This window comes from Thunnus thynnus, chromosome 4 (genome assembly GCF_963924715.1).
Source record: "Thunnus thynnus chromosome 4, fThuThy2.1, whole genome shotgun sequence".
Classification (NCBI taxonomy): domain Eukaryota; kingdom Metazoa; phylum Chordata; class Actinopteri; order Scombriformes; family Scombridae; genus Thunnus; species Thunnus thynnus.
This window is the reverse complement of record NC_089520.1, coordinates 29,159,048-29,171,078: the sequence shown is the minus strand read 5'-3', so window position 1 is coordinate 29,171,078 and position 12,031 is coordinate 29,159,048. Positions and strand designations below refer to the sequence as shown.

Here is a 12,031-nt window from a genome sequence, read left to right as displayed (position 1 = left end):
GTATTTAAACTCACCTATCCACACAGGTATAAAACTATTAAAAATGTAGCAACACTGAGAAACCACGGGTAATTTGCTCTTACTGTGCAAGCAGAGACCTGCAGCTCACTATAATGCAAGGAGTGATCTGCCAAAAGCTGACTTCTGTTTGATTATATATAAACCATGTACAAAGTCTATTCAAGATGGCTGCTAGGCAACCTGCTTATCTAAATATTGTAAAACAAGAGCAGGGACACGGACCGACTACTGAGTGCTTGGCAGCAGTTCCAGTAGCTGTGACTAACGAAGAGTGTAACTGTAAACCTGGCATGTTGAGTGCTGTGGCCATGGTCCCGTTTACTGGAGTGAAGAGGGCCACAGCTCTAGCATGTGTAAGCCCATCAGAAGCACTTCAAGGACATGACTGCACTGAAACAAAATACAGGGCCCATTTTAAAAAAAAAAAGATAGTTGGGTTCTTTTTCTTCTGGACTCCACTCCATTGACAATTGCATTTTTGCGTGCAACATACTACAGTCAGAATATCTGTTTAATCAAACATGATTCTCTCAAGAGTGTGTGTGTGTGACGGTGCTCTGAAGAAAATCTACAGGACACGGCAAGAATTGATAGTTCAGCTTCAGCTGCTGTGTTTCCATTGCTGGCAGTGTTTGTTGATAGTGATGACAAAAATCACATTTGATAGAGGCTAATCTTGTCTGTTGGAAACAGAGCTAGGGCGAGGTGTATATATGTCGTCTTTGTGCAGGATGTGTGAGCCTCCGCCCCGCCCAGGCGTCCAGAACAATCAGAGCGAGAGGGGAGAGTGCACATGTTTCAGATGACAGAAAAAAGCCCTGCACCTGTCATACACACATTCTTTGGTCCTTTTGTTTAACACCTCCCGTTCCTGCCGTGTCACCAGGGTCAGGGGTCAGTAAAACTCACGGCACAATTGGTGCCTGTGCGCTTATGTGCTGCATTTAATTTAACAACAAACAAACCGGCATGAGGACTGCTGAGTCTGTTTTAGAGTAATGGACTTCTGAGAGGCAACTAGGCACTTGTGCCCACAGCAACCCTCATAAAGTTAATGCTAGGGGTTAGCATGCCGTATACTTATCTTGTTCTCTAACTTTAACAGTTATGTGCTTTGTAAACCAGACCCACAGAGCTGCACACTGCCCGTCTTGTTTACTCTTTTGCTTCTTGTTAGAATTTCTACTGGTCTATTTATCATTGTAATGACTCTATAATAATGTCAAACGCTCTGGTAAATGTCTTCATCGGTCAACTACTGTTGCCATTTGTGCAATTGTGTGTTGGGGTCATTTTGCCTTACAGCCAAAGCTTATCTGTATATCCATAAAGGCCCTGATGATCAAAAGAGTGAAAAATTGACAGACATGAACTTGAACCTGGAATGATCATTGATACCTTGAGTGGACAACCATTCAAGGTGTCTTCATTTTCAAAGGCCTACTCACTTTTCCTGCAATTTTGTGACCATGTTCAAAAAAGTAGATAGATACATTTGAAAAAATGTTTTTTTTCCCCATCAGCACAAAGCCACAGTTTTCCAAACCCAAACAGCAGGTTCTGGTTGTGCTGTGGGCAGGCAAATTTACCTTTTTAAAAACACTGAAGAGTCCCCACTGTTCACTTAAATGGCCAAGAAACTCACGCTTTCAGGGTTTTTCAGGGCTCTTTCTGTAATTCAATATGGCCGATCACACAAGTGTTGTCAATGACATTTCTTTTATGTTGTCGGACAGCTTTAAAGTACGAAATAATGATTTGATCAAGTGTTTTGCCCAAAAATCACTATTTCATACATGGGTAGTCTCTCCATTAACGTGGACACAGACTCAAACAGGTTCCTACCTCTTCTCTCTCTCCTCCCTACCCAACCTCCCCCTTACCACGTTTCCTCCCAACCCTCAGCTGCAGTTGTCAGTGTCCATTCCTCACTCGTCGTGTGCTGACATTGGCAAACGAGTTCAGGGGTCGTCTTTCACAGCAAGACTCGTCAGGCATGATAGAGCTGGCCTTATGTGAGCCGACCCAGGCACAGGGGTGGCAGGTTGCCAAGGAGGGGAAGAGAGGTAAAGCACTTTAAGACTAAACAGCCGGGCAGCCGCATGCCTGGCAGAGAGAACAAGGTTAGGATGGGAGGATAAAGATGAGCAGAGGGGGAGACTCCAGAGCTCACCCTGCCACCTGATTCACCTCCAAGTGGCCTGCACGCAAAAGATGCTAACAAGCTGTTGAGTGACAAAGGGTGTGACAATTCTGTTATGACACTGCTCGACTGAAAAAACAGTAAGGATACTAAGCAGTCCCATGATACAAATGAAAAAAAGTGAATTGTTGCACCTTTAAATCCAACACTGCTTTTCTGCCAATTACTGTGGAGTCAAATGCAATAATTCTCCTGCAAGAGCTCTACTTTACTAAAATGTCATCATGTCAGTGACAATGAGTAAGTTTTCTGATGAACTCTTTCTTCTTGCCTAGTATCACCTGTGAACAGCGTGATTGGCAGCTCTGAGTCACTTGATCGACTGCTAACGCTTCAAACCGCGAGAACCAGATGGTCTGGTTTTGTGTGTGTGCTGTATTGCAGGGCCTACATGCCACAGTCGGCTCTATTTTAAAACAATTTCCTGCTAATTAAAAAAAAAAGTAGATTTTCCACATCTTTGCCGCTTTCTTCACAATGCCAACCTGTACACTGTGTTCACCACAAACGAATATATAGGATTTTGTCGACCGTTTGCTTGTGAAAGACAAGCATATGAACACGCCGATGTGAAAATATCCCTTCTTCGTCTGGGGGCTCTCGGGGAATAGGAAAAAAAAAAAAAAACATGGTTACCTAGTTGACAAGAATGTCCTGTGATGACTCACCGTCATATGCATTACAAAGCCTGTGAAATGCACCCTATTTCTAAAGCCTGTGATGGCACAGAACAATGCAGACTATTGTCAGATCAACAGGCAGACTTCATTCAACGAGAACTCTCTGTGTTGCCTCCACACAGGGGAACCCAGCCAATCAGATCCACGGAGGGGAGGGGCTTGAGACATGCATACAAGGTCCAGGGTGACCTCCTTCAACAGCTGCCCTAATCCAGAACTAGAGACAGTTTCCCCTCACCATTGGCACTGGATTAGACCGGATCTCACAAGGTCGTTCAGCCAACTTCAACAAGACCCGTCTTTCCCATGCTGCCTTCCAGCTCGCGATTTTACATGGCCTAAATGAATTCATTCCCTGTAGCTGCCAAAATGTTCACCCCCTACTGCAACAAACCGATTCTTCATGAGATGTTTGAGATAATAGTGCCTACCTCGCTACCGGTTCCAGGAGAACATTTTTGTGTTGGCAGTCTTGAATGTTACTTCAGATACCCTCGCTGTAATCCGCCTACAAACTAACCACAGTGAAGCAGCGCTCTGTGATTGCTGTATGGTGAGTATTGTCTTGTCCCGCCATCCGGCCTTCTCCCACGAATGCTGCAGTGTTCAGCACAAACACCGGGATCTTCCGGCCCCCTTAACTGCTCTGCTGAACAGTCACTGTCTGTCTGAGACACTAGTCAGCAACAGGGTCAATAAATTCCCTTTTATAGGAGTAAGCCTGACCAAACAGAAGCCCCTGTCCTTCCTAAAATCCACCCCTTTCCTTACTCGAAGAGCACATGGGGACTTTTCAGATCAGACAAGAATCTGGACGAGAGTGAACATGTGCAGGAGAAGCTGAGGACGGGATCAGGGTGTTTACCCCATACAGCCTGGTCTTTCTGTCCAGTACACCAGCTGTCAGAGCAGGAACAATGGGGTCACTTGTCCAAACAAGAGAAACGAATGAACCTATTAGGATGTAATTGTACTTAATAACCCTAAGCATTCATTGTCCAAACTTTATCTTGTCAAATCATCCCGGGTCAGACATATTTTGCCTTTTAAAAATAAACTCAAGCATTCAACCTCTGCCATCTGCGTGCTGCCTAATGGAAACAACATTTTCCATTAGTTTCTGACCTGCTCGCCTGCCACCAGCAGCAGTTTGTAACTTCATTTTCAGTTGGACCACACCATCCCCACCCCCCCTGCCCCGAATCCTCCCCTGCTGACATGACAAACGAGGCCAGGGTCTAATCCCAGAGCAGAGTTACAGGGTGAGTGGGGGGGTCAGCGGCTGGTCAAGCAACCACATGGGAAAGAAACGTCCGGATTGTCCTCTAGAGGAAGTGAAGGTGCAGACGGCAGGCTCTGCAGGATTAGAAATGCAGAGCAGCCTGGTGAAGATGTTAACGCTGGGTCTATGTGGGCCTGAAGGGAGGAGTGGGGCGGATTATGATTTAAGAGGCCGTCGCTGGGGGATCGGCAGTATAGGGACAGATTAATACTTTCCTAATAAATAAAAGACTTTCAGGTTTTGGTAGAGGGAGACAATTTGATGATGCATTTCATGGGCAAAAACCTTTCATTTCTAGTTAGACTTTGCATGTTTTATGTGTGTTTTTTTTTTTGAGTTTCAGTGTTACATTTCTGTGTGTAATGATTGTGTTTTATGTGCTTTTGTATTTTTTGTGCAGAACTCATTTGCATTTTGACACAGTTTTGCACTGTGACAGCTCACTAAGATTATATAGACTTCAACTCTTTTATAGCAGATGACTCATTCATCCTTACAGCCTATCTGAATATTATAACTAAACCCGCAAGTTATTATCCCCTGTAATGCTTGTGAGTGATGATCAGCACTCTTAGCATCAGGTTCAACCAAGTGTGGCCAAGGAAGTTAAACCCGCCTTTAATCCCTACAGAAGAAAGGTACAACTTAGTGCCTTGGTGTCAGTTGTACAGTTACAGATAAATGTGTTTACAGATGGTTTGGGTAAATCACCTTAACCTCATTACGTTGTCACTATGGTAGACCACAGAGAATCAAAGTCAGATGGAAAGGGTGTACAAAGTGTTAAGAGCACTGATCCACAGGGATGTGACCAGGATTATCACAGAAAACAGGAAAGAATTGGCTGAAAGCTGGAAAACATGATTTGAAGCTGTATGTCTAAAAAAAACTCAACCGAAAAGAAAGAGATCATCCACATAATGTATTATTGACATGCTGTTGTCACCAGAGCACAAGCTTCAAAATCACTTCCTCTCAACAGACAAACAGGTCTATTGTCAAATCCTCTGTAGGATGGACATCCTGTCTTGTCTTTGTCAAAAGACCCCATTTTGATTCATCTTGTTAGGGGAACGTATGGTTTGTTCTCTTTTGTCTGCACACTGTTGTGAGCTAGCTGGGTAAACAGTGCAACAACATCCTATTGTAGTTTCTGCTCCTCAAATTGACAAGCCTAAATGAACGGAGGAGATGTTTTAGGTGGCAGCAAGACCAAATAGCTTAGACCATTGTCTTGTCCCACCATCTCGCCTTCTCTGTCTGTAATGTAGAGCTGAACAGATAAAGATGAAGCCCTGCACAGATAGAGAAGTTAACACGTCTGCAGAAACCAACACTACGCAGACGCTACTACCACCAGTCATTATCAGATGAGCCATGTTGGGCAGGGAGACGGTTCAACTGCTGCACCCAGGAAGACAGGTTGGTATGGTGTGTCAAACTAACTGCCTCAGGCTATATAAATGACATCTGACTAGACGGCTTGCTTTTCAGACAATGTACATTGCACAGTGTTCAACAGGAGGTGCATTAAAAAATCATAACTTCAACTTTAGTCATTAAAAGCCATCAAGTCTGAACTATGCAGAATAACCCCCCATTTATTTTAAACATGTGCCAAAACAGTTGAAGGGAACCAAAGTAGCTTATCCTATACATCTCAGTAGTTTTAAATAGACTGTGTGGACTGAAGCAAACCATCTGTCTCATGAAAACGATGACAGCTAAACAAAGTTTTAATGCGCATCTGCAGTCAGAGCAGATGCTGAAAAAATCCAACATGTGGAGATCAAACCAGTAGCTAAGGCTAAGAGCCCCAGTTACCATCCACCAGTAAAAATAAGAGCAACAAATGGGCTGTGGGACATTTGCCTTCCGTTTAGGTTATTGGTCTGTTAACCACAGCAAAGAGTTAGTCAGCTTAGCCAATTTGTGGAAGAGTTTAGGAAAAAAAATCAAAAGATGGGGGAGGTGTTGATAGACAGAAACGAAGAAAGTGGGCTAAATCCCCCCCACACAGCTACTAGCTAATTTAACTCTACACATACTGAATGGAGGCGAAACCTGACTTTGTAAGACACGAACTTCTGTCACAGTTGCCTCATGTTAGCGTTATTAAGCAACTAAATAGTTAATACTGTTTAGCAACAACATACTAAATACTTAATATAGTTTAAACTGCTAAAAATGTGCCGTAGCGTTAAATAAAAATAGCAACACCACTGGCAAAAATTAACGTTACTGCTAACTTTCAGTTTTACGAGACCTTTGGACCCACTCTCTTCAAATTAATTTTCTGAACGATAACTCACACTTAATTTTCACAAACTCCAGCTAACATTTAAGACGATAAATTTCCCATAAACACTGTAAAGTACTTCAACAATGTAGCTATCCATTGAGCGGCGTGGTTGCCTGTCTGCTGGCTGCCCTCGGCGAGCTGTCGGCGGCGGGATGATAACGTTAGCGAGGCTCCAGCTACTAAACTGTCTCCAGTAAAGTTTGTATCGCTTTGAAGTTTAACGGAGGGTTAGCTTACCTTGTCCCGGCCATCCTCCTCACATTGTAAACAGGGCGTAAACACGGAGAAAACGATGTTTCCCTCGTATCGGGCTGCAGGTTTGTTTTCTGAGCGCACAAGGTTGTCCGGGCAGTGAGTAACTTACGGGACGGTCCTACGGTGGTGAATCCGATATGGAGTCTCCGCCTCTGCCCGTGAGTCATAGGTTGGGATGGGGGTCACCCACCCCCCGCACTCAATCCCTCAACTAGCTGGCTGGAAAAGAGCAGAAGCCAAACCCTGATCAAAACATTTCGTTGGCTGGACAAAGCACAGTGACCAGAACCGTCGTTTCAGGCTCTCATCACGGTCAAAACTTTTCTTGAAGCTGGAGCAAAATAATTTCTATGCGACCACAGTCTTTATGTGGATGTAAATAAGTGCTGAAGTCACTTATAAGTGACAGTTTGGTCAATTTGACAGCAACACGCTGTTGTTTTAAAGCACCTTTAGTTATAAAATATACGCTATAAAACACATATTGTACTGACATGTAATTGAACAATGTGGTTGCTAGGCGACGCAGCAGTCTGAGTTTGGATTAGTTCGCTCACATTTGAATTTCATATCAGGGATATAAAACGTGCAGATTTTACAACGGCTTCTGACTCAACTCGGCCAAGTCAGAGAGACTTCAAGGTCTTAACTCTCTGTTTTACGAGCATAACTATCTTTCCATTCTTGTAACTGTAGTGAAATGACATGTGAGCATGTGAGCAGCGTGTCGCTCCCGGTGGACAGGCAGACAGAGACACCTGCTGGACAGGAACACAAGTAACCATCATGCCTTTGTAGAAGAAAAGTCGGCTCATGTTTATGGTCAAACAACACTTTATTCACAATTACTATCAGCACTCAGGTCTATGGAAATATCTGCTAAAAAAAAATCAAAGAAGCTAACAAAGGCAGGTTGCTAAAATTCACATCAACAGGTATTACATTGTTGTGTTGTTCCTCTGGCACAGAGTAAACTATATATCCATCAAATGTACATGGCGCATCTCTTCACAGTGAACCCTTTAAGTGCTTTTCCAATGTAAATAAGGAAAGGACAAACATACAAATTGCGGGCAATGAAATTTCTCAATCTACATTTCTCCCTATAAGGTCATTTTGTCAACTCATATCATACAATGAGGTCTGCCTCTTCAGTATTATAAAAAATATTGTAAACATTTATATTAATTGCACAACATACATTCAAATACATACTGTACTGTACAGCAAGATTTTACTTCTGTATTGTTATCCTGTAGCACCATGTATAGCAAGCTGAACAAACTATTTGGATACTTCTACAGTGTGGTTCTGACAATACAAAGGAGAAAAAATGGCATTCACTAATGACGCTTTCTGTCAGTGGTCAAATATTTTGGAGGTTTGGATCGTACCATTGTGAGATAGTGGTTAGTGTAGGCCTGTTCGAGGTGTGCTTGACACTTGTGTAGGGTTGGATCAAGGCAGGCAAAATCTAAAAATCACCTCACATCTCACAGCTTTGAGGAAGATGATGCTTCATTAAGGACATTCATCAGCGTTAAGATCAACTATAATACAAAAGATTATGGCGAAAAAGTCTGTTACAGTTGGTCGTTATAAAGTCCATACCACTTCCATGTGCAGACACATTGGTGCAGAAAAAAAAAGAAAAAAAAAAAGAAAGTCTGTTGTTATGTCAGCAATCATATTCCAAACGCTATGATTGAGGTTATCAGCATGTGCCACAGAGACATCATGAGGGCGAGCGGCAGCACCCATGACATTGTTGTGTAGCAGCAGAGTTGACAACTCATGTTTCCATCCAGTCTCATATGATGAAAGAAAGCTGATTAAAGCTGATATATATTATCTACAAGCAGTACTGTGAGACTGAATAGCTTGTGGATACCCACACTGTCCCATCTGAATCACAGCGTCCTGGTGTTATTGGTCTTGACAGCGAGGGGGTAACAGAGGATGTAAATGAGTACGAAATGTGTGCGAAGGTAAAACTGACAATTGGAGATTCTTTAATTTCCTTTCAGTCTCAGCGTCTCCTCCTCTGTCTGGGTGAGGGCTACAAAGAGTAGCTCTCTCAAAAATCAAAACCCCAGATCAGAGTAGAGTAGAATCTCAGGTTATGGTCCATCAAAGTGTGGTCAAGGTCCTTGGGTTCGCCTTCACGCCACCTACTCCTTCCTTCGCTGGAGGAGGCCAGTGTGGTTGGTTATGGGCTGCAGATGGTTAACCAACCCAGCCTTCCCAAATCTGCCCTCTGTGTGTGTGGGGGGGGAAACAAATGCTGTAAGTTAAATGTGCAACTTGAAGCATTCACTGGAAACCATGGCTCCAGTTGTGGTCTGTCCCTACCAAGACTGCGAGGAAAAGTAAGAAATGACAATAACAGGACTGAGAACACAACATAAGGACACATCACATCTGCATTGCTGTATTGAGTTTGACTTGAGTGGGTGAATGGAAAAAAATGATGGTGCGGCTTTGCAATGCAGGTAAATGAGAGTTACTGTAAATAGAAGAGAAGAGAACTAAAGTAAGGAGAGAGGAGAGCATGCTGCTGGGTCATATGACCAAGCTAAAAAAATCTGGATGGAGATAAGAGTAGAGCTTGGCTGACTACAAAGGAACAGATGGGTTATGACAAACTCACAGCGATTTGGAGGAAGGCTTCTTCACTTTTGGCCTCTTTCGACGATGAACTGGCCTGAAGCATGCACAGCACGTATACACGCGCAGGGCAAATGCACGTGCATGGAGACAAAACACACAGGTATATACACGCACAAAACACACACACACACACACACACACACACACACACACACACACACAAACACACACACACACACACACACACACACACACACAGGTGCACACACATACATGCATGCGCACACACATACACACCCACACGCACAGCAGAGACAAGCAATTAGGCTTCATTACAAAAAAGGGAACAGCAGAAGCTGAAAAGCAGGCTTGTATTTTGGCCTTCACTGGCTGCTGCTTCTGCATGCTAAAAAGTCTTTGATCACAACAGTAAGGAACCGTGGCAGTTTGAAGAGGTTCAATTTCAGCACAACATCACTGTATTTTATTTCCTCGACTCCCCAGATGAATTGCAACGAGCAGAAACATAACCAAAGAAACACTAGGGAGGCTGCAGCCTCCCTGAGTTCATAATGTAACATGAATTCCATCTGCGGTGTTTGTAAAAGTAATTAACTGTAAGAGGAAGAAGAAAATACCTGTATTCACTGAAGTAGTTTCGCTCTTTTCCTCCTGAAAGGAAGTGGAGGTAACATTAGTCTCAGGCTGAAATGACTGGAGACACTATAATCAATCATGTTTGCCTCCGGGGCTTTTTACTCACCCTTCTCCGGGTTGCATTGCTTATGTCCCTTGCAGCCTCGTAAGTCCATGAGCTGTTGATGCATTGAATTCAGAGCATTGCGGTCGAGGCTGCTGACAGCATTTATCAGCTGCAGGAATAATAAGGACAAAATGTCAACGAGGGCTCTGCCAAACAAAGTGGATTTACTTGGGAAACTTGACAGGAAAATCTGTACCCTCTGTGCATACAGGAATGTACTATGAAACATGTTGTGGGATCACTTTAGAAAGTTATTTATATATCCGCCATTATATGTGTGTCTGTACAAATGAAATACCTGGTATGGGTCAGTGTTGAGGTCAAAATACTCCAGGAAACCGGTAGCAAATTCACAGAACAGGAAGTTGTGTGTGTCATTGATGGTCCTCAGGCACCAGTAGGTGTTGTTGTTGGCACTGGTGCATGCACAGAATGGACCCACTGAGGAAGGGAGGGGGGTGAGGGATAGGAGTGGAAAACAATAGTGTTCCAAAATATTGTTTTCATCATGTCTGCTTAGGAAAATAGAGTCACAAATGAGGACATGTTACACCACGTTATTCTTCAAAAGTTATTCCTCACTTGTCCAGAAGGGGGCAGTCTGCCAGTGATGGTTATCATGGGTGAAGCAGGTGAGGCCCGGCATGCTGCAGGTGTCGTTGTTCTGGAGCCTTTTGAGGAATTTACGCAGTTTCTTTCTGCGCTTCTGCTCCTTCTGCAGCCACTGACTCTTCTGCTTTGATGGCATTCTGATAAGAACAAAAAACACTTAATACTGTAAGACTGTGAGAGGAAATAAAAATAATATATTCACAGTATAAAAATGTTAACTTTTACCTGAGTGAGTGCATGCGTCCAGCATTGAGCCTGAAAATCTCTTTATTCTTAAGCAGATAGCTGTAAAGACAAGAAACAACTGTCAAATATGTAATTAGATCTTTATGCAGATAAAGATTGGTAGGGACAGACTGACAAATTCTCACCTGGGAGTGTCACACTGACATTCCTCTGGCCGCACCTTTTTTAGGTGACCTTTGACCTCACGCAGGTTCTTGATTTTGGTTTGCAAGGTTTCAATCTAAACACAGCAGGAACAAGAACACACAAGGCTGAGTTACACACCATAAGCTACCGACGACCTGTGAAATGAGTCTTATGCGCTATGTTTAACAAGGATGAAAGTACAGCAATACCTCATGCTCAATGTGCAGTTTGTGGTCTTTCCATGCTTGAAGAGATTTGTAGAGGCCTCCATCACACTTTACTGTGTCATTCATAAGAATGGAGCACCTGCAGGAAAGAAAAATGCATATACCATCTAAATTATTATTTCTCTCTTTTATCTGCATAAACATTGTATATCAATGCAGCCAGATGTACATACACACACCTGTAGGTGACCTTGAGAGCAGCAGGTGGTGTAAGCATGTTACTGATGGTGGGTTTGGCTGTGGCTTCCATGCCACTGAACTCGTCATTGTCTTCCTCGTTCCCCACTCCTCTCTTCCTGTCTTTGGCCCAGCTGCTGTTCCTGGAGCCCAGGGGCTGGTAGCCCTCCTCCAGGTCCACAGCGTACAGGTCTCCATCCAGCTCAAATGACACCGAGCGGGCCCAGCGCTTCCTAGACACAGTCTTACTGGATTTCATCTCTGAATAAGACGAGACAGAGGAATCTGAGTAAGACGAGAAAGAGGGATCTGTTTTTGATACTGGAGATCAGGATCTATGAAGATGTAGGCAAGTGAAGTCGACAGAAAAAAGTATTGATGATATGAATCAACGTTCCATACAATTGGTATCATGTTCCATGAATAATTCACAAGCTTTTATATTTGTTACTTTCAAGGCTCAATGATTAAAGGCTCTCTTGTCTACTCTGGTCTACCACTTGATGGCAGCACAGACACATCCTTCT

At 43.4% G+C, this 12,031-nt stretch overlaps 2 protein-coding genes across 10 annotated transcripts in view; both read right to left on the bottom strand.

Annotated features, from left to right (window-relative positions):
• arhgap46a (Rho GTPase activating protein 46a) overlaps positions 1–7,132 on the bottom strand; it is a 34,493-nt gene extending 27,361 nt beyond the window's left edge. Inside the window, exon 1 of one of the 3 annotated variants that reach the window (XM_067588178.1) lies at positions 6,726–7,132. In XM_067588178.1, the coding sequence (XP_067444279.1) occupies positions 6,726–6,910 (185 nt within the window). In that variant the 5' untranslated portion in view covers positions 6,911–7,132. Of the gene's footprint in view, positions 1–3,335; positions 3,547–6,725 lie in introns of those variants that run through there. The other 2 variants (XM_067588179.1, XM_067588180.1) reach the window with 2 other exon arrangements.
• Positions 7,133–7,559: 427 nt separating this feature from the next.
• Positions 7,560–12,031, bottom strand: part of sulf2a (sulfatase 2a) — a 45,325-nt gene continuing 40,853 nt past the window's right edge. For 4 of the 7 annotated variants that reach the window (XM_067588181.1, XM_067588184.1, XM_067588182.1 and 1 more), the window contains 10 exons: positions 11,507–11,789; positions 11,310–11,406; positions 11,100–11,194; positions 10,954–11,013; positions 10,699–10,865; positions 10,415–10,557; positions 10,117–10,225; positions 9,992–10,025; positions 9,394–9,447; positions 7,560–9,000 (listed from right to left, as the gene is read on the bottom strand). In XM_067588181.1, the coding sequence (XP_067444282.1) occupies positions 8,970–9,000; positions 9,394–9,447; positions 9,992–10,025; positions 10,117–10,225; positions 10,415–10,557; positions 10,699–10,865; positions 10,954–11,013; positions 11,100–11,194; positions 11,310–11,406; positions 11,507–11,789 (1,073 nt within the window). In that variant the 3' untranslated portion in view covers positions 7,560–8,969. The remainder of the gene's footprint in view (positions 9,001–9,393; positions 9,448–9,991; positions 10,026–10,116; positions 10,226–10,414; positions 10,558–10,698; positions 10,866–10,953; positions 11,014–11,099; positions 11,195–11,309; positions 11,407–11,506; positions 11,790–12,031) is intronic. The other 3 variants (XM_067588185.1, XM_067588187.1, XM_067588188.1) reach the window with 3 other exon arrangements.